General features: G+C 41.4%; 1 protein-coding gene across 1 annotated transcript in view; it reads left to right on the top strand.

Moving 5' to 3' along the window:
* The window catches only part of PIK3R1 (phosphoinositide-3-kinase regulatory subunit 1), a 108156-nt gene that overhangs the window by 42698 nt on the left and 40223 nt on the right, over nucleotides 1-25235 (top strand). Inside the window, exon 2 of the mRNA XM_073623288.1 lies at nucleotides 20612-20704. Within this exon, the coding sequence (XP_073479389.1) occupies nucleotides 20612-20704 (93 nt within the window). The remainder of the gene's footprint in view (nucleotides 1-20611; nucleotides 20705-25235) is intronic.

The following is a 25235-nucleotide window of genomic DNA, read 5'->3' as shown; positions in this document are numbered from 1 at the left end:
GTCACATAGCCGGAGTCCGGGGCCCCGGAAGGAAGAGGGGCAAACATAGATGGGGACGGGTGCAGGCTTTGTTTGCAGGTGTCACAATGTGCTAGTATGTGATGCATACTAGCACATTATGCTTTTTACTTTGCAGGGAAGGGGAAAACTTTTTAACCAAGTGGTTAAACAGTATAGGCACTTATATTTTATGATTTACAGCGCTTTACCTGCAAAAGTCACCAGCCTGAAGTGATCTAGCAGGACCTAATTTTCATTGTTAGTAGTACTTGATCAGCTATAGAATATAGTTCATAGCGCCATGTACAGTAGCGGTGCCTCTTCTTTGGTCAGGTTGATATGTATGGACATGCATTGGGCAGTCCATAGGATGTGGTGGCAATGCAGCTCTTATTTCTTTATTGCTGTTATTTGGTCAGCGATGAACATTTAATGCTTCGCTCCACCTAAGATTTGGCTTCCTTGTGGAGGAGTCGTGGAGCCGGGCAGAGCACTCTGTACATGCTGTTTGAAAGTGACATGGATAAATATCCCTCCTACAGTTTAGCCGCTATTAGCTGGGATTACTTGTCATTTTAATTATTAATGATCCTACAGAAGTCTCCTAATGAGCCTTGAGGCCCACCCTGCTGAAGACTTGTACAGAGCATGCAGTGTAGACTTCTATGACACGTGCCTGGGGGTAGTTCACCTGCATAGTTCAATCAATCATAAATACTATATTAAATCATGTTTATTATGGACAATGTCTAAGTGCAGAAGAACCTCATGCAGAGTGTAAAAATAACGTGACCAGAAAGCCTGATGTGACCTGTCAGTGTATGTCAGGTGGCCAGATCTATTTATTGGGCTCCTTTTCTACCCAGAGCTCAGGTCACCTTCTCCCCGGGCGCACTTACAGTACTATGTTGCAGCATTACCCTTTCAAAAAGCACATCCTCTTGTCATCGCCTATAGAAGTATGGGACTGATATCCATGAAGGATAAAGAAGATTCCTGAATTATACCCATTGCCAGCCATGGTGGAAAGAATGAAAGAATGCAAGGGTGACCTACAGCTACTACATAATTAATAACCTATCATTTAGATGTCCTTCCTAAATTTACAATTACCCAGTTTATGGATTTTTTTTTTTTTTTTTAACCATACCTATTTTCAATTCATTTATTTTATGGCCTGTATTAGTACAAAGGTTGGATGTTTTAGGACTCATTAATGCCATGTCCGTTGAGCTGCGTTGTTCTATACAAATCACATAAGTGTGTGTAAGCATAGCAGATCTATTACAAGACTGGGGTTGCTCAGATGCTGAAAATGATGGCTAACCCTCAAAATGTTGTCTAAAGTCCCTATTTAGGTGACCTGCACACTGTGGGGTTACTAAAACTGGGGAGAGCCAAATCTGGTGCAGCTCTGCATGGTAGCCAATTGGCTTCTAAATTCAGCTTGTTCAATTAAAGTGTTACTAAACCCAGGCCCCTGCATTCACTATATCTGGTCTCACACAGAACATGGAAATGCAATAATTTAAGTAAATATAAACTGATAAATACCTTTTCTCATCAGCAGTCAGAGCGATCTTGTGACGTCTATCAGTGTCTGGTTAAAGCTTATAGGAGGAGTTTTCAATCTCCCCTGATTGTCCTATGAGGCTGCAGGACCCCTGACCATCAGTCTGGATAGTGCTGATTGGTTCTGTGCTGATCACATGCACTGTCCTAAGAAAAAAAAAAAAAAAACTCTAGCAATACACACCAAACTGAGCATGTGCAGCTTGTCCCCTGCTTCTGTACTATCAGGAGATGGTTTGAGGACTGTGGAAGAAGGGGAGGATCAGAGAAGACAGGATCAAACACCTTTTTTTACACAATGTGGAGGATTACCCCCTTAGTTTCCACAATGAGTATAACAAGCATGCTTTACTGCATATACAGACTGATTTTACTGTTGTGGGTTTAGTAACACTTTAAGGGCTAGTTTACACCTGCTTCAAAACACGGCTTCCAACATGCTTTGTTAAAGCTCTCCTGAAGGCAAGTGAAAGTTCCTGTCACTAAATAAAATGGTTAGCTTACAGTCCTGTTTACACCTTTGTTTTGCTTGGGGCTTTGGTGGGCCTTCAGGCGAGCTTTGCCATAGACTTCTATGGAGGCTTTGAAGACGCTTTAAAGCACCACTGAAGCTACATGGGGTATAATTTTTGAAGCAAAGCAAAAGCAAGGTGTAAACAGGACTGTACGCTAACCATTTTATTTAATGACTAGAGATTTGACTGGCCTTCAGAGAGCTTTAACAAAGCGTGTCTGAAGCCTTGTTGAAGCCGAAGCAAGTGTAAATGAGCCCTAAGTCAGGGTGGATTTGATTTAAATCAACTCAATTTAAATCATAATTTTTAAAGGGCAACTGTCATCTCTGTCCCACAGTGGCTCCTCCTCTGACCCGCTGTTGACTCACCGACAGTCCCATTCACTTTAATGGGACGGGTGGTGATGTGGCAGTGACACAACGAGGTAAGGGACGTGGCAGCAGCAGATGAGTGGATGCCCGCTAACGGGCGCTGCCATGATGGATCTGAAATGACAGGTGCTCTTTAAATGTAAGGACTCATTCTTGCTGGTAGTTAGAATATTTAATATTTGCAAACAAAATGAAGGTTTCCTATTTAGAATAATAAGCTGTCTGATTAGTAAAACAATATCAGCACCAATTCAATCATACAGTTTGTAGTGTACATAGATTTGCAAAACAGTGGAATAAAGAAGTATTCCTGAAATTTGTTTTATCTCATTATTACTGTGCCATTGTGTGACTGCATCAATGCAGTGCATGTTATCTCAGCTTGCAGAGCTTGGATTCATTGAATGAGTTAACCAAAAATGGAAATAATGCAGAATATACAGCCTCATGCTACATAACTAAGCATCATTTTATGGTGAATAAACTAAATTATTATTGTATCCTAAATAGAAAACTGTCTTTAAACTTTGACAGGGTGGTACTTGCGTTTTAGGGTCGTATGCATTCTGACACACATTCCCGGAAGCAAGTCCTTTTTGGGTGGCAACGGAATGGGCTTCCAAAAACAGAAAATGTTATAATTTTTTTCTTTTTTTTTTATTTTTTAAATGGCATTCTGACTATTGGGATCTGTTGGTACGAGGTCCATCCATTTGGAATTATCCGTTTTTTGTTTTTTTTTTGCATGCTAGTCTCCTATTTCCTAGATCGTAAGCTCTAACGATCAGGGCCCTCTGATCCTTCCTGTATTGTAATTGTACTGTCCGCCCGAATGTTGTGAAGTGCTGTGCAAACTGTTGGCGCTATATAAATCCTGTATAATAATATTGAAAACCAATGGGTTACAGAACTTCTCGTAGGGGAGAATACACCTTCGGAAGTGATGTAATGTTTCCCAGCATGCACGGTCTTGATCACTAGATTTTTTACCGTTGAATACCGTGCTGATTAAATGGTTTGTTCTGCCATCGTACGAGAATACATTTTTGTGCTTGTCCCTTCAGATATTTTCGCATGAATTGTCATGATCGCTGTGTACTAACAGATTATCAGACGATCGCTCTGAAATGTTTTTTTTTTTCCATGTAATATTCTCATTGTGTGTACAGGCCTATTGTGTTTTAGATATGCAAGCACTTAGAGGGGGGTCTCTCCACTAAATCTAGCTTTATTCACACCCCACAAGTGTCCCGCAGTGGAACGTTCTGGTATTGTAAATACTTTAGGTGCCTTAACTTTTTTTTTCCCAAGCTGTATTTTTTGTGATGTCAAAGAACTGCTGTGTCTTTATACCTGTGGTTCTTTTAACTGTTCCAACAAATCTGCTTAAAGAATAAGATGCTTCTGTGGGATTTAAACCTAAATTGGAACAATCTCTGTTTTTGGCATTATTTTAGCTCTTGATGTGAAGTGCCGTGAGCTGCTTAATACAGAGGTCACATGTAGGGGGCAGCATAACGAAGTCCAGCGTTAATTCCTTGGGGCTTCCTTCCAGAAAGTGTCTGCTTTGATTGGAGCCAACAAAAGCCATCTGTTCTCTTATTTATAGCTCCCGTTTCTAAGAAGTAGATTCTATAGCAGATAAAACGTGGGTGACAGCTCATAATTTATAAATTTACCGAGGCTTCAACTGTCGAACATGATGTACAACGACCTCGCAGACCATTCACCTGCGTTTGCTCTTTAGACCAGGGTTCTGATTAGGAAAGCAGTGCTTCTCTGACTTCTTGGCATTAGAGGTAGACCGTGTCTACTGCCCAGAAAAAATAGGACAGCTTGTATTGCTCAGGCAGAATAGGTGGTTGTACATCAATTTCAGAAATTGAAATTAGGATGAAGCAGAACCCCTCTTTTTTTATTTTTTTATTTCTCTGGGATTCAAGCAAGATCTTGATTGGCCATAGATTGGGAAGATGTTCTTACAGATCCTTCAACATCATAAGCTTAAAAGAGAAGTATGGTCGCGATCTTTCCCGAGCGACCGACTCTGAGACGTCAGCCGACAGCTTTGCAAAATGATCTGATCCACAGAAGAAGTACAGCCAAACAAGCTTTGGCTTTATTTCTCCTATTAAAGTGGTGTTCCGGGCAAAATTATACTTTTTAAATAAAAATACCCCTATAATACACAAGCTTAATGTATTTTAGTAAAGTTAGTCTGTAAACTAAGGTCTGTTTTGTTAGTTTATAGCAGTAGTTTGTTATTTTATAAACTTACAGCAGGCCGTGGCCATCTTAAGTGTGGGCATCTGAAGCCAGACTGTATTTCTTCCTGGATCTCATCCTTGCAGATCTCGCACATGCTCAGTGCAGCACAAGCAGTGTAATAGGTTTCAGGTCAGGTTTCCATAGCAATGGCAGTGTCAGAGGAAGTTGCCGCCCCTTCCCAGAAGGCATTGCAAGCAGGAAATGATGTGATGGGCCAAGGCCAGGGAGGAGGAAGTGAAAAATGAATACAGCAGATATACAGTAGGTGCTGAGAATTTTTTTTTTCAATATCCAAATCGTTTACAGTGCACAGTTTAGTGAGGGATGCTAAAGAGTTGTAAAAGTGGGTGGAACTCCACTTTAATACTGAAATTCAGGTAAACCACTAAAATTCACTAAGTTTTTTTTCTTGCTAAAAGATTTGAAAACCTGGTTTGTGTTTCAGGTACTCCTACCGCTCCGAACGCACAGGTCCCTCAAACTCCCCATTAACTATGCTGCTTTTAAGCGCTACAGGACAGATTGTGGTACTTTTGCTATCTGTGCTAAAAGTGTTTGCAGAGGGATGCTATGGCTGGCTGGCTGATGCAAGACCTGTAACCCGGCACCAGAGAGCGCTGTTGTGACCGATCTTCATTACCAGGACTCCTGCACAGAGGCAAAATACAGGAGTCATTATTATGCTAAATGACTGCATGGATAATGAAGAAATACACAAGAACACACATGCCTCTTGTGTTTATGCAGCATTAGTTTATGTCGGCGTTCACCTTTTAAGAAAGGCGAGGTTTGGGGTACACAGGGGCAGGAATAATGGCCATAATGTAGAGCTGCACGATTCTGGCCAAAATGAGAATCACAAATTTTTTGCTTAGAATAAAAAGATTGCGATTCTGGCGCCGTAAAATCTTTCACATTATACAAGAAAAAAAAAATGGGCTAACTTTACGGTGTTTTTTTTTTTTTTTTTGTTGTTTTTGTTTTTTTATTCATTAAAGTAATTTTTTCCAAAAAAATTGCATTTGAAAGACCACTGCACAAATACAGTGTGACATAAAATATTGCAACAACCACCATTTTATTCTCTAGGGCTTCTACTAAAAAAATATATATATATATATATATATATATATATATATATATATATATATATATATATATATATATATATATATATATATATATATATATATATATATATAATGTTTGGCGGGTTCTAAGTCATTTTCTAGCAAAAAAAATAAATGATTTTAACTTGAAACCAACAAATGTCAGAAAAAGGTTTAGTGTTGGTTAAACTTTTTTTTCACTTGCACACAAAATCTATTCCATTGACAAATTGCTACAATGTTTATACTTAAGTGATAAAGAATGTTTTGATTCTTGGCAGTCTGCCCAGTTTTTCTCTTCCTTTCTTTTGAGGGCTGTGGCTTCAGAAGAACAGAGAGAATTCTCTGCATAGAAAGAATTGTGAAACACTTAAGTGAGGATTAATTGTGCAGCTCTACCATAATGTAGATAATTCAAACCTTCATTCCACTGCAGGTGTCAATCTTGGTTGTTTGAGATATTTGACAACCCCTTACAGGCCAGACAGTATATTTTAATAATAAAAAAAAAATTTGGAGGGGGTTGCACTTTTTTTAAAGTTATCTTTTAAAATCACAGCTCTCCTTCAGTGCTTGCAGAGATTTCCTCTATGCTAAGAAATGAGATAAGCTTACTTCTAGGAGTATGCATTTGTGAAACTTCAGAGGAAAAGTAACCGCAACAAATATTTTATAGTCTGTATTTAGCTTGGGTTCACACTATAGGGATGCAGGAACCAGCGCAATTCCAGCTCCAGTTCTCACATCGCGTCTCTCCCGCAGGCAGTTCACACTGCCCTCTGCAAATCCGCTGCGGGTGTCAATACAATGTTAGAGACATCAACAGATTGGTCCACAGATTGCAGTGTGAACTGTGGATTTGGACTGGAATCCGACCGCATAAGTGTGAACAACCATGTGATCCGATTCCAGTGCAGGGAGAAAAAGGTTCCTGCAGCATTTTCGTGCGAGTTCAGCCATACAAAAAACTGTATGGCTGAATTAGCATTGCACAGACATAGATTCCAGTGCTGGGGGCGGGGGGCTGGGGCGAGTCCCTGCACCTTCTTTTTTTTTTTTTTCAAATACAATACGAGTTCAGCCATACAACTGTATGGCTGAACTCGCATTGCACAGACATTGCATGTGATCGGAACAGCAGTACGGGTGCGAATTACATGCGATGCCTGTGTTTTGCATATATGTGATCCCAGACTTAAAGGATAAGTTCACCTTTAAAAAAAAATTAAAAAATAAATGCACATTTTTTTTGCAGGTTAAAAAAAAAAATGCATTTGATTATTTTTTCCGTAGGAGCCTGGAAAGCATTGCACCAGTGATCAGCAGTTCGCGGGTCTCCTACAGACTGTCAGTGAGCAATGTCTGGAGGTACCTGGTGTGGCCGCGCAGTTTCACAAAGACAGTAAGAATCAATAAGCAACAGCGCCCTGGGAGTTCATTGAAAGCTACAAGCCGACTGCTGCAAAGGCTGTCGGTACTTGTAGTTCATTAATTTACAGAACTCTATAAACGAATGACGCAGCCATGTGGGCGGAGCCATGCTCTTTTTTTTTTTTTTTTTTTTTTTTTTTTTGTATACACAGCTTTCACATTTTTACCTACAGGAAAGCCTATAGGCTTACCTGTAGGTAAAATAAATATCTCCTAAACCTGTACGGTTTAGGAGTTATTCACCTTGCATGCAGCCGCTGACCTCAGTGGCGTATGCGCTCTGAAGGTCCGGTGGATGCTGCCGGAAAATCAGAGCTCCTTGCTGTGCATACTAGCTCATTATGCCTTTGCCTTACAGGTTTTTTTTTTTTCTTCTTTTTTTTTTTTTTTTTGCGGGCATACAACCGCTTTAAATCAGGACAGCTGGTACGGGGAAAAGATCCCCGGCTTGCTGTCACAGGAGTGCGGGGGGACAGCTGCAGGATTGGGAACATGTTACATGTTCCACCTTAAAAACGGGTTGAAAGTTGAACTTATTCTTTACGTGAGATATCTGCTAATCTGTAGGCAATTTTTAAGCTGGGTTCACACTGTGTGGGGCCATGGCTCACCGTTTCAGGTCCGAATTGTTGACTAAATTTGGACCTGAAGCTGAGCCAAAGACTCATTCTATGCATTAAGATACAAAAAAACTTGTGCAGTAGCCCCCGTAATACCTGAGCCTGATCTTCCTCCAGCGATGTCCACGAGTGCCCGTCCAGAGCTCTCACTTCTGATTGGCTGAGACACGGCAGCGGCGCCATTGGCTCCCGCTGCTGTCAGTCAGAATCAGTTGGCCAATCAGGAGAGAGGGGGCGGTGTTGAATCCACGGCTCTGTGTCTGAATGGACACGCAGAGCTTTGGCAGGAGTGCCCCCACAGCAAGCTCCTTGCTGTGGGGGCACTCAACATAAGGGAGGGGCCAAGAGAGCTCACGAGGGACCCGAGAAGAGGAGGATCTGGGCTGCTCTGTGCAAAACCAACTGCACAGAATTGGTAAGTAGAAGGCCTCATACACACTGGATGGTTTTGGATGTTTTTACAGCTGCCGTTTTTGGCTTCAGACGGTTTTTTTCTACAGTCAAACTCCCCGTCGTGTTCTCTTATGTGTCCATGCACACATAGGCTGTTATCAACTGTTTTTGGCTGTAAAAAAAACCCCCAAAACTAGTGGGTTTTGAGAGGTAGTTCTCAGCTGTAAAAATGCTCTAACATCAAATGCCGATAAATGCTCAAAAACGCAGCTCACCAGCTGTTGCAAAAATGTTGAAAAACTCACTGCAAAGTTACTGTCTTTTTTGTAACGTCCAGTAGGGCTGGGGAAAAAATCAATTTAAATATTGAATCGAGTTGAGAGGTCAAATTGATTCAAAATTTCAGCAAATCGATTTTTTTTTTTTTTTCACCAGGACCAGTGCTGACACCGCGCCGGTCCTGAGGAGCTGCAGGCAGGAGTTCTTAGGCGAGGCCACGGCTTCGGCCTAGTCCGCGTCATCCCGCCTAAAAACTCCTGCCCGCAGCTCCTCAGGACCGGTGCGGTGTCCGAAAAATCTTGAATCGAGTTTTTTTTTTTTTTTTGTTTTTTTTTTTAAATCGCAGATTTTTTTTTTTTGAGAAAATCGCCCAGCTGTAACGTCCAGTGTGCATGAGGCCTAAGATGTTTGTTATTTTTCAAGAAAATAAAAAATCACTTTACAATCCCTTTTAAGCTGGCTACACATTATACAATTTTCTTGTACAACTTTCCTTTAGATTTACCAAAATCAGATAATAATGAGGTCAAACCTTAACACTTTCAAATGGTATGCAATCAGGCAGGCCCTTGCACTACATAGTTGAAGGTAAATCTAAAGGAAATTGAACAACCAAAATTGCTTTAGAATAAGAGGGAGGTGAAGCCTCCATTAATCTACATGTAATATCCTACCTTTTTATTGTGTTAGCTTGTTTAATGGGCATGGAGGTGGAGGAAGGGAATGGGCTGTCATTTACCACTGTATATATGCCCACATTTGTGACTCTATAGTCACATGGGCTGCTCAGATGTGATAGGGAGGAAATGCTCAGAATAGACACTCGCTGAAAACTGAGCATGTGCAGAGTTGCCACCACCGCTGCAAAATCCTTAGCTGAATTGGGGACATGGACAGAAGGTGGAGATAGAGAGAAACAGAATACATAAAACTAATCTCATAGTGACTGAGTGAGCATGAACTGTATGTATTGATAGTTTTTTATGATGTGGGTTTAGTGGCACTTTAACTGAATGCAGTGTGTCGGTCTCGATGGCACAGCCCATGCTCGGTGATGTCCAGTCTTCTAATGCAGGCTGCATGGTAACATCTGAGGACATCTGGTCTACAAAGCCACCTTTGTTGGGTACTCTGTGCAGGTCTATGCCTTTAATTGTAATATTTCTTAGGCTGATGATCTGCTTTGTACTTGCACACACGTCTACATTTATTCTGACATGTCCCCATACATCAGACAGCACTAGTGCTATGGCTCAGATATGCGAGTCTGAAACAAATATAGAAGCTTTAAGTTTCCACTTGGCTGTGCCAGGTATTGGCTTTATAATATCTCTTTCTACTGAGAAGCTCTCCAAAAGGTGCAGCTGTGAACCGGTTTCATCTTGCACTGTGTAGCTATGTTGGCAAGCCTCTAAATGTAAGGTATGCCGTCGGCCCCACTGTCTCTGTTCAGGCCGGTCTCTGTTACCAGGAGACAAGAGCCAGGGGATTGGAGGGCATCTTGAGCTATGAGGCCAACTGATTTGCTCCCTGCCACTCCATGAAAGTAAAAATAGAGTTAGTGGAAAATGCTGCGTGGATGACATGTCCTAGACGGGCTTCTTCTACTACCTGCTGCAGCTTTGACGACTCACACCGATCAACGTCCTGAGCCAGGAGCTCCTAACGGTGCTCAGGCGCTGGTGGTGTCTCCTTGGTTTTGAAGATATCCATCGGGCTTTGGAAAAATGATTGCCCTAAGCGAAAAGCTGATTGCGGACTGCAGCAAAGGAATCAACAAGGTGGCAAAGTTTCTCAAAGGAGGATTTGGTGCTCCGAAGCTTCAGGCTGCTTTTCAAAATGCCAAGCAAGCTAAAATGTTGTTGGCAGGTATAAGATGTTCTGTTCAGTTTCCTTGATTTTTCAGACTATTTTCAGCCGTTCTTGGTGTGGTGTTGCAGGGATTCTCCGAGTCTTGGCCAGTCTTCTACTAGAGGAAATTGCTGAGGGGCTTAAAGAAATAGCAAAAAGTCGTCTGTGTGCATCAAAAAAGGTCCGGCTTCCTCTTCCTGCATTGCGGACATGTTATTCATGCTGGGGACTTCTACATTTTTTAATGGCCTTCTTTTCCTTTTTTTTTTTTTTTTTCTGTTGGCTTTTTGACTTGCCAGCGTGTTCCCCCCCCCCCTCCTTACAGTTCAGCGATTATCATTTCCTGTCTGCCTTCCTAAATGAAAAGGCACTATTCACAATCTCATTCCAGAATCCTGCATTAGCATTTACAGCTAGCAATGAGATTCAGAGGGAGTTATTTTCACAGCTCATACTCATGCCTGTAAACTTTGAAATGCAGCTTTTCCAACACTTCCAGGCTTTTCATGGGGTGAGGAAGGGGGTTCAAGACAGTATAGCGTTGTTCTATAGCTAGTATTATAGTTTGCGCTACAGATACTCTACTGCAGCACTTCATATCCATCAGAGTGCTTAGAGAGCTAGCCATGTGCTCCTCAACGACCAGTCTTGGTTGAGTCTACTGCAGTGAGATGCGGTTGCTTGTTGTGAATTGTTACTTATGCCTAGTACACATGATAAGAATATTAGACTAATAATTTTTTTTTTTTTTTTTTTTTTGCATGCTAGTCTCCTACGAAAAACCAATAGATTACTAAAGTTATGAAAGTTCTTGTATGACGAAATACAACTTCAGAAGTGATGTATTCTGTCGTTTGCAAGCGTTGCGTGGTCTTAGTAATGCAATTTTTTTTTTTACAAGCAGTATACTAATTGCACAATAAGAAACTTTTTCTCTTTGGATAATTTTGGATGAACTGTTGTGATCGGCTCTCAAAAGCTGTGCACTAATGATCAAATTATCGCATGGTCACTTCAAAAGTGGTATTTTTTGTCCGATTTTCTCATGCTAGAAATTAGTTCTGTTATTTTGAGCATGCAAAAAATGTTTTTGTTCTTTAAAAAGGAACATTTTAATGAGATTTAAATTTGGAACAGTGTGTTTATTTTGTTGTCTGAATGTATCCAGTTTGTTTAGCAGTTTTGATTTTTGACAAGGTTTAATATGGAATTTTATATGTCGGCTTATTTATTATTCTACTACACCCTATTTACACCTAATAGATTTAAATTGTTTTTCCCAAAGCACTTCAGCACTCAACATCAAGATACCCATTATATTTAGTTGTGCCCTTCCCACCTGAGTGTGGATTATAGCTTGTTGATTGAAGCTCAAAGTACGTGAGCATCTTTTGGCCAGAGTTGCATTCTTTTGGACCCTCGAGGCCAGTGTTTCTCAACTCTAGTCCTCAAGGTGCCCCAACAGGTCATGTTTTCAGGATTTCTCTCAGATGAAACGGCTGTGGTAATTACTAAGGCAGTGAAACTGATCAAATCACCTGTGCAAAATAATGGGTAGGCTGAAAACATAATCTGTTGGGGTGCCTTGAGGACTGGAGTTGAGAAACCCTGCTTTAGACCAGGGTTCTCAAACTGGCGGCCCTCCAGCTGTTGCGAAACTACAAGTCCCATTATGCCTCTGCCTGTGGGAGTCATGCTTGTAACGGTCAGCCTTGCAATGTCTCGTGGGACTTGTAGTTTCGCAACAGCTGGAGGGCCCCCAGTATGTGACCCCCTGCTCTAGACCTCCATGGCAGTGCCTGAAAATGTATTTTTGTTTGATTTCTAGCCTCTCCTAGTAACCAGCATTCCATTGGCTAAAACAAAAATGCTCCGACCTGAAAATGCCCAAAGAACATGTGTACAGGCTCCAAAATCACCTGAAAACGCTCAAGTGTGAATGGGAGCTAAGGGTGTGCTATATATTATAAGCTTGCAGAATTGAATCGTCAACATCTTAGACCAGGGTTCCATAAAATACTAGGGTTCCCCCAGAGGTTGCTAGGGGTTCCTTGAGCAATTTCTGCCTCTTGGGGTTCCCACTGACACCCTTGATCTTTTTAGCTATCTGTAAGGGGGTAATTCTTTCCAATATCTACAAGTGTAAGGAGCATTCTTCCCCCTGACCACCACACTAATGTCTCATGAGTTCTAGATATAGTCATTTTTAGCAGGGGTTCCCTGAGACTGGAAAGTTATTTCAAGGGTTCCTCGGAGTTGAGAGGCTGTCTAAGACTGTGCAAACTGCTAAAGGTACGGAATGAATTGTGGATTGAAGCACATAGACATATTGTCCCAATGTCTTGGCATGTAGCAAGTTGGGGAATGCAAACCCTTAAGGGTGGTCCATTGTTACAGAACAAGAATTAATTGCGTTCAGAATTCAGTGTTGTAAAATATTTTGTTGTCTTTTTTTTTTTGTTTTCCAAAATGGCTGCACTTTTGGTTTGTGTCAGCCAGTGTGATCTGAAACATGTGTACATAGTAAAAATGCAAGTTTTAACCCCTCTATGTGCCGCCCTTTCTTTTACTGTGTAATGACTTTGTGGCGGTGAGGTGCTAAAGGAACCTGATCACCTTTTACCAATCTGTCATTTTATTGCATTGATTTGACTTCTAGCAAAAAAAAGTGCAATGCTATATCAAAAAAGAAAACAGAAAAAGCTTTTATCGCCAATAGTTTTTTCAACAGAACATTTATTGAGTTGGCTGATAATATATGAGCTTTTAGCCTCGTAATCTTCAAAGCTGAATAGGTTCCACTTTTCTGTGGAAATTCCAGACAGCCATGTGGGCGCGTTTTTATATCTGCATGCGGTTCTCCTTCAAGGAATGAACCTTTGAAGAGAAGCATGGGGTGCACTTTGCCCTTCACTCCAGTGCTGATTATGCAAGTCTCAGCGGCCTGTGAGAGCAGAAAGATTAAACGCTTGCAATATGGTCCGAGGTAGCTGCTTGCCTGTAAATTGCACAGGATTAAGAGGGGTTATTGTTTAATTCCTGTAAGCAGAGGATTAATTGTTCTCTTGTCTCCTGACAGTATAATGAATGCTTTTTCTTTATGGGGCTTTGGTTTTGTTTCGTTTGGATGCCTAAGTTATTAAATGGGTTATAGGACAAAGGAAGCAAGTCATTTGGAAATATCTTTTCGAGCAACTGGCGATTCGGAATTTTTAATAACGTGGCCAGGTTTGGTGCAGGTTTAGTTACGTTCCTTTTTGGCCTGTGGTAAGCTGAATGGACTTCTGAGTGTCTACGTGTCGTAGGGCTTATATGGTTTCCAGGTGATTTTATTTTTATAAAATTAGATCTAAACCTTAACTGAATGGCATTTAGCTTGCGAAAGCTCTGTGTAGGGCTGAAACAACTAATCGATTAATCGACAACTAATCGATTATGAAAATAATTGTCAACTATTTTCATAATCGATTAATCGACCAGCAGATTACTTGGCCTGCATACAGAATGCATTATTTGTTTACATATCAGGAAATACAGTGCAGCACACATACAGCTCAGTACACCGTCCATACATGTCAGGAAGTGCTTGAGAACTTGTGAATGTGTGAGGAGCAATGCCTCATGGGACATGTAGTCCTGGGCAGGAAGTGAGTGGGTCTAAAAGCAGAAGTTTTTACCTTGTTATAGGGGCACACTATACTATAATTTGCAGCTTGCTATTGGGGCACTCTGAAGGCAGGAGGAGCCAGAGGCATCGGTGGGGGACCCCAGAAGAGAAGAATCGGGGCTGCTCTGTGCAAAACCATTACACAGAGCAGGTAAGTAATACCATGTTTGTTTTAAAAAAAATGACTTTAAAGACTTTGTGCAGGGAAGATCAGCATCTGAACCCAGAGAAGGTAGAGGCTAATAGACTGGAGGTAATAGAAGGCATTACAATTACATTTAAAGTAAACTTTTACATGGAGGCAAGCCACATTACTTGGAGGCAGGGCACATTTCAAGGAGGCAGGGCACATTACATGGGAGCAGGGCACATTACATGCGCCCCAGTGTGAATGGGGTCTAAATAAAAAATGTGATCTCTGAGTCTAATGATATTTACCAGATTCAACCTCCAATAGTATATACAGTATATCTCTTCTGTCTGTTATTCTCAGAGTGGATCAGAGATTTAGCTCCCTAATCATATAGATGATTATTTATATTTACCACTGCATATAGATTTTGAAGAATAAATTGCCTTTTTTTAAACTTTACATATTAAATTATACACTACACATTTTTTAAGGTTATTAATCGAAACAATAATCGGCCAACTAATCGATTATGAAAATATTCATTAGTTGCAGCCCTAGCTCTGTGGCTCATAAGCAGTTCCTATTTTTTTTTTTTTTCTTTTATACTTTTGTTATATCTCAGTGCTTCTAATTTACTTGCACTTCCTGTCTGTATGAACTCCCACTGCATTGCTTTTCTTAAGGACAGCAGGCCATGACTGCAATTTACATCAGTTTGTAATCTCTATTGGGAAAGTGTGTGGCAGGATGACAACACTTAAGAACAATTGGGACGTAAACAGAGCGTTGTCATTTTATAACAGGAAGTGCGATCAAGGAACTTTTTTCCTTTTTTCTAAAAAAAAAAAAGATTGAAAACAACTTTAAAAGAGATGTGTGGATTATTGTTTTAAAGAATCCTGCTTTATCTAGGTGGATGCAGTAATAGCTCTGATGAATTTGGGGGGGGGGGGGGCGGCTGGCTCAGGCTCTCAGCGTCTCTGTGATGCCAACCGACTTCAGCCCGCTGTCTGCTGAAAGTGGGTCACAGGACGAACGGCACTCCTTTCTTCCACAAGAGAAGTACAGCCAAATGCGTTTTACCTGCGATTCTCCTTTAACTGTGCCTGGGTGCTGTTTATAAACTTAGGCCGGCCATGCACGGTTCGAATCTGGACCAGTTTAGCAGGAAACTGGCAAGATTCGAACCGTGTTTGGGCAGGCTGAATGTACCATGTTGATCGAACAACTTGGGTACTACCAGCATGTCAGGTTTTACCTGCTATAGCCGAGGTTTTACCTGCTATAGCTACTAGCAATAATCCATGATCTTCTAGCGGGGACGGCTTCTCCTGCCCCTCCACCGGGAGAAGGCAATGGCCCGGCAGAAGAGATTCCTGCATCAACACTGTGTTATTGGGGGGAATCGAGCACATTTCTTTCCTGCAACCACAGGAATTTGCTCCATGTATGGTCAACCTTCGTTTAGTTTGTGTAGTGTGCAGTCTGAATCAGGACCAATTGGATGAGGTTTATCCGGGGCATGGTTCACTACGGTGTGGACCAAGCACAGAACTTTCTCATAGATAGCTGAGAACTCATGGAGCGCTCAGCAGGGATCGCTGTGGTATGGCTGGCAGAGGTGATGATGTAAGCATGCCCAGGGATGCTACCTTGGAGCACAGTGTGAGCGGGCACCAGCAGGGAGAGGGGTGAAGGGACAATCGTACCCAGGCATGGTTGGATCACAGTGCGACTACCCTCCTTACATTACATAACATGTTGGATATTTGAAAATATTTTAGCAGTTAGGTCATCTTTTAACTTGTTTTATAAAACCAAAGAAAGGGAAATGAGAAGAAACCTTAGCAAACCAAATTCTTTCATTGTGAAGCCCTGTTGATTACTATTACCAATTTTGTTCAGATGGACTTTTTCTCCTCCTCTGGACTGGCTAATTGAATAATCCCCTATAATACGGCTTGATATTTACCAAGTAATTGCAGCAGGACTTTTTTCATCAAGCAGTATAGAGGTTAACGTTCAATCTGTTATGCAAGCACATCCCCAAGTGTCCTGAGGGTTCCATGACTTCACCTGTGGTGGAGAGAAGCTCCTCACTGGGTTCCAAGACCTGGGATGGGGTGATGAGTTGCTGCTTGATCTTCTCAGGGATATTTCCACCAGTGGGAAGAAAGATTCTATCTGAACTGGAGGATCATTGGCCTGTTGTATTAAACCCAAAAGCAAACATTTATTATAATATTATTTAGGATTTATATAGCGCCAACAGTTTGCACGGCACTTTACAACATGAGGGCAGACAGTACAATTACAATACAATTCAATACAGGAGGAATCGGAGGGTCCTGCTCATTTAGAGCTTATTACAGCTTACTATTTCTTAGATGTGATGGCTGCATTTGTTTTTTTTCTTTTTTAGGCTTTTTCCTTTATTTTCACTTTGATATCTGCCCAGTAATTCTGTTTTTCAAAAGAACAAGTGGTCCTGCAGATGTTATCAGTTACAGGAATGAGACAAACCATTTACTACTACTGACAGGGGTGCTTAAACTGATCAGCTGTTTTTTCTGTAAAAGCTTCATGCTAAAAGGAAAAACTGTTTGGTTTAACTGCTTATAAAGGTTGAGCATGAGTTTGTTTTTGTATATAAATCTGCTGGTATATCTAACCCCTCCCAATCACTCATAGCAACCAGTTGGTCAAATGAAAAGTTTTGCAGGACACTGGTGCATAAAATAATGAAGGCTGCCATTGGCCAGCTCTCCGTGGAAAAGGTTTCCTTAACGGCATGCTGATCTAGTGGCCTCAAAGCTTTGAGGACCCATTCACACTTGTGCATTAAACGTCCCCTAAAATGCATGCGTTGGCTCACATTACCACAACACGGTGCTATGTACCTGCTCTATATCTAATGCGGTGCTAATATTTGTGAATAGCACTCAAATGCATTGTACAGTAGTGGAGTCCTGCAGTGTACTACGGCACCGCGTGTTTTGGGGTGCTGCATTATAGAAAAGAAAGGTTGTGCACTTTATTTTCTTGCTGTTGTTGTGCTTTGGCATTCATAACGAAGGCACATTAAAGCAGAACTTCATTCTCCCAACATTGATTATTTTTAAAACTTATGATGCTAGCATTAGTAGATAGGAAAGTATATCATATTTACTTATGTTACATTTTTTTTTTCCTCATTTCTTCAGTTACTTCCTGGTTTTATGCCTAGGCAAATTATGTCCTACATCCCACGAGTCTTCGGGAGGGGAGGAGGGGTTTTCTCAGCTAAGCACACACTTTCCTGCATGCATGCTTGAGCTAATGACAGATGGATTCCAGGAAGTAAACGCTACATGAATCATTTGCCCTTACTCAAGATGGCCATGGCCAGAAATGCTAGGGGAAGCTTTTTAAAGCGATTTCTAATAAAAATAGTATAGGAGAGTTTGGTTTGAGTATTAGAAATTAAATAGTGTTTTTGGTTTGTGGTGCTCAAATTGCAGTGAAGATCGGCTTTAAAGTGTTAGTAAACCCACAACAGTAAAATCTGTCTGTATATGCAGTATAGCATGCTTGTTATACTCACTGTGGAACTTAAGGGGTTAATCCTCTGCATGTGTAAAAAGGCTGTTTGATCCTGTATGCACAGATCCTCCTCTTCTCCTTCCACTGACTCCAGAACAGGTCTGATAAGACAGAGCTACTGGAGTCAGACTGCACACGCTCAGTTTGGTGTGTATTGCTAGAGTGTGTTTTTTTTTCTTGGGAGGATGCATCTGATCAGCACAGGGCCAATCAGCACTGTCCAGGCAAAGGGTCAGGGGTCCTTGATCATGATAGGACAGCTCGGTGCAGTATGAAAACTCCTTCTACAAGCTTTAACCAGAAACTGATAGAAGTCACAGGACTGCTATATACTAGTGATGAGAAAAGGGATTTAGCAGTTTATATTTACTAAAACTAGTGCCTTTCCATGTTCTGTGTACTGTGGGAGACCAGATATAGTGAATGTAGGCTCCTGGGTTCAGTAACACTTTAAAGCACACATACACTAACACATGCAAAGGATCATTAGCTCCATTTCCACTTGTGCGACTTTGAGTGCAGCTTTGATCTGACTTTACACACTCTGGATCAAAGTGGCATCAAGATAATGCAGGCACTTTTTTAAAGTTGCTGCATAGATTGGAATGGGTGCCATTGAAATCAATAGACTGACTTGTCATGCGACTTTGTGTCAAGTCACATGACAAGTCGCACTAATGGCCCTCCATAGTTGACCTGGAATAGGTGTGCAGATTTCACTGTCTGACTTTGCTTGCTCCACAATTGTTTCAGGCCTGTGACTCGGGGTGTGTTGTAGTCGGGACCCCGTACTTTTGCTAGCTTATGATTGCATAGTCAACGTTAACCAAGCTTCACCTTGTACATTCACATTGCTAAGTGAACAGCCTCAGCCCCTTCTGTGCAGATCAGCAAAGAGTAATCTAGAGGATGGTGAAATGTGCACACCGACCGACACATTAAAAGCACCCGAGAGATGGCGTCTAAACGTTCGAGGAAAGAATGCCATTCTGTGGGGTGGATTGACATTAAACACAGCACAGTGCAGAGTGCAGCCGCCGGACTGAGTAATCCCGCTCTTCAGCTTCTCTGCCGCTTGTTGCTACAGCTGTGTTCCAGTTATAATGCATCTTTTCAGCCTGAAAGCTTGTAAGAGCTTTTCCTGTTCAAATCATGTTTATGTTGGATCCAGTCGGTGCGCTCCTCCACAATCAGCAGTTTTTTTTTTTTTAGAATTTTGCTGCCGAAGCGGGGCCCGGCTGGAACATATTTCTGCTCAAACATGGCCGCCATCTTGCTACAGTCTCGAATGAATGGGAGTTTATAAGAAAACAGATGTCTTTGCCAGCTGCTCAGCAGCGATCAGCCCTTCTGTAAACATCCTTTTCAATAATTTAACCAGTCCCCTTTGGTACGCAGGGGGGGGGGAAGGGGGGGGGGGGACGCTCCATTTTCTTCCCTTGTGATCTGCTTTTAAAGTAAATATTTGAGATGTGCCATAATCTGGGGAATTTTATTGGTGTATGGCAAGATACGGTGGTGGGTGGCGGGCTTCTGAAATATGAAAGAAAACCTTACAGAGCGTAATAACGGCAGCCAGGGTAGCGCAGGTCCAAAAAAACGTGTGTGTGTGTGTGTGTGTGTGTGTATATATATATATGTGTGTATATATATATGTGTGTGTATATATATATATATATATATGTGTGTGTGTGTGTGTATATATATATATATATATATATATATATATATATATAATATATATATTTATCGCCACAAATTTTGGATGTGGTAAAGAAAAATGCCTATAAATGGTTCACACAGGGGCGGCTTGAAAGTTGCCCGACTCCCGTCCGACTCTGAAGCCGCCCCATACAGCGCGTCCTGCAAAACGACTTCTGCATAGAAGTCAATGCAAGCCGCTCCAAAGTCGCCCCAAAGTAGTACAGGGACCTTTTTCTAAGTCAGAGCGACTTGAGTTGCTCCTATTAGAACAGTTCTATTGCACTGCATGGAATGTGACTTGTCAGGTCGCCCTGATGCAGGAATGCTAGGCTGGAAAAAAAAAAAAAAAAAATCTGCGAACAACTGAGGCCGCAAACTCTGAGCCACGAGTTTGCAGGGGTTGTCTGTGTGTGCGTATATGTATGTGTGTGTTTTTATTTTTATATATATATATATATTTATATATATTTATATAATGTGGAACTCTATTGGCAAATATAGAATTACCAAAATGGCATGATTTTTTTTGACATATAAAATTGTGTTATATATATATATATATATATATATATATATATATATATATATATATATATATTTATAATATAAATTGTGTGTGTATATGTATATATATATATATATATATATATATATATATATATATATATATATTTTCACACAATTTTATATGTAAAAAAAAAAATCATAATGCCATTTTGGTAATTCTATATTTGACAACAGAGTTCCATACAGGAATGCTTTCCTAGGATGATTAACCTATTAAAACGTGTACAGCTTTCTCTCCAAAAATTCAGGCCGCCTATCCCTCTGTACACAGTACATAAGTTTGTCTGTGGCGCCCTCTACCTGTAGATGTTTGTACAGCTCTCGTCTAGTTTGTTTTCTGATAACGTTGTGCAGTATGCCATGCTAATTGTTCAGCCTCCCTTGTAGACAGAAGCGATGAATGCAACATTTGCTCAGACATGTCAAATACCAAATGTTTGCACGGAGTTTAAACTTTAACTCGCACACTGTGGTTTCTATGTAGGCTGGTGCTTCAAGCTGAGGACTAATGACTTTCCTATAATTTTTTTTTTTTTTCCCCTCTTGCAGCTTTCACACTGCCTGATTTGACGGAGCAGTTTGCGCCGCCAGAGATTGCCCCGCTGGTCATCATCAAGCTGGTGGAGGCTGTAGAAAGAAAAGGTATGTTCAGGGTTTATTCATGGCTTGGAGCTGCTAGCCGCTGTCATTCATTCTTCTAGGAGTGCAGCAAAGTATTCTTTTATTCCTGCAATTTATTGTAAGTCAAATCAAAATCTGATAAATATGGCAAACACATTTATATGGTCTTGCGGTTGCGGGGCTCAAAATTGCATCAATATTGAAATCATTCCTCGTGGAAGAATGTTCTTTTTAGAGATTATTATTATACAGGATTTATATAGCACCAATGGTTTACACAGCACTTTACAACATGGGAGCAGACAGTACAATTACAAGACAGTTTCCTACTAATAGTAGGAATCAATTTAATGCTACAATACAATTTAATACTAATAGTAGGAATCAGAGGGCCCTGCTCATTAGAGCTTCATCATGTTAAATAACAATTTTACACATTGGGTGAGATTTACTAAAACTGGAGAGTACAAAATCTGGTGCAGCTCTGCATAGAAACCAATCAGCTTCCAAGTTTTGTCAAATCTTAATTGAACAAGCTGAAGTTAGAAGCTGATTGGCTACCATGCACAGCTGTACCAGATTCTGAGTACTCCAGTTTTAGTAATTCTTCCCCATTGCACGATTGTTAATCTTCGTCTGTAGGAGAGTAGTCATACCTATTTATCACATGGAACCCCCCCCTGTACACTGACTTTGTAATTCTGCATATTACTGAAGAAAAATTATTAGTTTGGAAAGTTCCTTTTAAAAAAATTTTTTTATATAATTAATCCCCCAATCTTGGCAATTTTATTTATTTTTGTATGTAATAATCTTATTCACTTTTTTTTTGTTTACCAAAATAAATAGAAGAGCTAAAAAAAAAGTAGACCAATACATATTGACCTAAACTAATGAGGACTTTTTTTTTTTGGTGGGGGGGGGGGGGGGGAATATTTATTATATATAACGCAGAGGTGCTAAATACCACCGAAAGAAAGCAAGAAAGCTCTATTTGTGGGGGGGAAAAAAAGGATGTCGGTTTTGTCTGCGTACAGCTTCGCATGACTGCTCAATTGTCGGTTAAAGCGACGCAGTGCCGTATCGCAAAAAACGGCCTGGTCATTAAGGGGGAAAATCTTGCGGTCTGTAAGTGGTTAATAAAAGTCAGTGAAAGCTGCTCCGAAGTCGCCCCCAAGTATTACAAGAAGCTTTTTCTAAGTTGGAACGACTTAAGTCGCTCCGATTAGAACGGTTCCATTGCTATGCATGGAGCGCGACTTGTCAGGAGGCTAAGTCACCTGACAGGTCGCCTCAGTGTGAACCGAGTCTAATGCCGCGTACACACGGTCGGACTTTTCGTCTACAAAAGTCCGACAGCCTGTCCGACAGACTTCCGACGTACCTTCGGCGGACTTGCGGCAGACTTTCTTACGAACGGACTTACACACACACGACCACACAAAAGTACGACAGCCTAGTACGCGGTGACGTACACCAAGTCCGACGAGACTATAAAACGGAAGTTCAATAGCCCGTACGACACCCTTTGGGCTCCTTCTGCTAATCTCGTGTTTATCTCGTGTTAGTAGAAGTTTGGTGAGAGACGATTCGCGCTTGTGAGACTCGTATTTTTCAGTTCGTTTTAACTGTTGTTCAGTCTGTGCTTGTGAGGTTTGTATCTGCTTTTCAGTGCGTTTGGTCAGTTGGCATTGAGAAATCTTTGTTTTATTGGCCGCTCGTTCCTGATTTTCAGGTCGTTCTTCACAGGCCTTGCTGTTCTTCAGTGCGTTCTGTTTAGTGCGTTCTGACCAGCCGACCGTTTTGAAGCCATGTTACCTGTACGTACTCGTCGTAGAGCTCGTGCATTGTATGTGCTTGGTGCTGTAGTTTATTCTTCAGCCCAAGACCAGTCCATGAACAGGGCGAGGAGGAGTTCATGGACCAAGAATTGGTTGCTTCAGCGTGACCAGTTCTGTCACATGCCTTTGCTCCGTGAGATCCGTGAGAATAATCCTGAGGATTTCAGGAACTTTCTCCGGATGACGGACCCCGTTTTTGACAGTTTGTTGGCTTTGCTGACCCCCTATATCAGCAGGCAGGATACCTGCATGAGGCAAGCCATCACTCCGGAGCAGAGGCTGGTCGCTACCTTGCGGTATTTGGCCACAGGGAGAAGCCTGCAGGACCTTAAGTTCTCGACAGGCATCTCCCCCCAGGCTCTGGGGATCATTATCCCAGAGACCTGTTCTGCCATCATACAGGTCCTGCAGAAGGACTATATTAAGGTAAGATATTTTTCTTTTATTAGTATCACATGTTCTTTTATGTAATCTTTGATAATGTGATGTATTTCTTGCTTCAAACACTACTTACCATCATTGCAATATAGTGTGAATGTCCCCTTTTTATCCTCACACATGCTGGATTTTTTTCCTGTTATTTTTTGTCATGCATGTATATTTTCCTTCAATAACCTTCCCAGCATGAAGTGATGGGAACATATCCACCTAGTCTACTCATTTGGAATGTATTTTGTTTGAGTGTATTTAGTGTGCTGCTAATGAGCAATTATCTAGATTTCACAAAACCCCCCCCCCCCCCCCCCCACCTAAACTCACTCCAAATAGTTTGCTGCTAATGAGCAATTATCTAGATTTCACAACCCCCCCCCCCCCCCCCACCTAAACTCACTCCAAATAGTTTGCTGCTAATGAGCAATTATCTAGATTTCACAACCCCACCCCCCCCCCCCCCACCTAAACTCACTCCAAATAGTTTGCTGCTAATGAGCAATTATCTAGATTTCACAACCCCACCCCCCCCCCCACCTAAACTCACTCCAAATAGTTTGCTGCTAATGAGCAATTATCTAGATTTCACAACCCCACCCCCCCCCCCCCCCCCACCTAAACTCACTCCAAATAGTTTGCTGCTAATGAGCAATTATCTAGATTTCACAACCCCACCCCCCCCCCCCCCACCTAAACTCACTTCAAATAGTTTGCTGCTAATGAGCAATTATCTAGATTTCACAACCCCACCCCCCCCCCCCACCTAAACTCACTCCAAATAGTTTGCTGCTAATGAGCAATTATCTAGATTTCACAACCCCCCCACCCCCACCCTCGTTAAAATTTGCTGGAATGTTCTGTGGTGTTGATTTGTCTAAAGCAAATATATGTTGCACTTTGCAAAATGCATGTGCACTCTACAAGTGCATTTGTTCCAGTGCTTTAGTAAATGAGCAGAAGCTCTGCTAATTTCCATCATCAAATCATATGCAAGCCTCAAAGTGTTTTCATTAATTGCCCTTGCATGTGATTGTGTACTCCTTGCAACATGAATGCCTTTTTACATTACCTCATTTACTGTAAGCTGGTTAGCAACTGCACCTGCAGAGTGCGACAACTGCAGTCTTGTAGCCTTTTTAGTCCCTAAATTCCTGCGTGTCCTAAAAGTAATTTTTTTTTAGGGATTTCACAACCCCCTAAAATGTAATCAATGTTCCATCAGAGGGGGTGAGCAATCTGATAAGTGTGCCTTTCCATATTAGTTATTCCAGAACAATTAAATTATTGAATGTTATACTGATGCTGGGGAATAATGTTTTTAATTGTCTAATTTTCTTGCAATGTTAGCTTCCAAATTAATTGATTTTGGTTTTCTTGTTTGATTCCCAGTTTCCTTCAACGCCACAGGAATGGCAGACTGTGGCATCCCATTTTGCCAGCCGTTGGGACTTTCCCAATTGTGGAGGGGCTATAGATGGGAAACATGTCCACATTGTGCCACCACCCCATTCGGGGTCATATTATTTTAATTATAAGGGGTTCCACAGTATTGTTTTAATGGCGGTGGTGTCGGCACACTATGATTTTTTATATGTGGACGTGGGGAAGAATGGCCGGATGTCGGATGGAGGAGTATTTGCCCAGACGGAGTTCTGCCAGCGTCTCCAGAGTGGTGGCCTGGGATTGCCACCTGATGAGGATAACGTGGAAGGACTCCCCTTTGTCTTCATTGCCGATGAAGCCTTCGCTCTCAGCAAGCACCTCATGAGGCCATTCCCCCAAAGAACCCTCACCCCGGAGAGGAGGGTTTTTAATTACCGGCTGGCCAGAGCTAGAAGAGTGGTTGAGAATGCGTTTGGAATTCTGGCCAGCCGGTTCCGCCTGTTTCAAACAGCCATTAATTTGGCGGAATACAAACTTAATTTTATCATTTTATCGTGCTGCATTCTGCACAACTTTTTAAATAAGCATGCTCCAAATTATATAGGCACAGTTGGGCCTGATGCCGGACAAATAGAAGCCAACCTTACAGGCCTGGATACTGTCCGTACTGGCTTGGCCCCCCAAAGTGCCCGTCAAGTTAGACAGCAATATGTTAATTATTTTATGGGTAGGGGGGCCATTGCAATGGGCCAGGATATATAATTTTTGACAATAAAAAAATTATTGATGAAATCTTGCATTATATTTATTGCTTGCCTTTCTTTTGGGCTGTCTCCTAGGTTATGGTCGAGCAGTTGTAGTGCCAACTGTATTGTAATTTTAAATGTCTAAATAAG

Source organism: Aquarana catesbeiana, linkage group LG01, assembly GCF_042186555.1.
Source record: "Aquarana catesbeiana isolate 2022-GZ linkage group LG01, ASM4218655v1, whole genome shotgun sequence".
NCBI lineage: Eukaryota > Metazoa > Chordata > Amphibia > Anura > Ranidae > Aquarana > Aquarana catesbeiana.
This window is presented reverse-complemented; position numbering and strand designations above follow the sequence as displayed.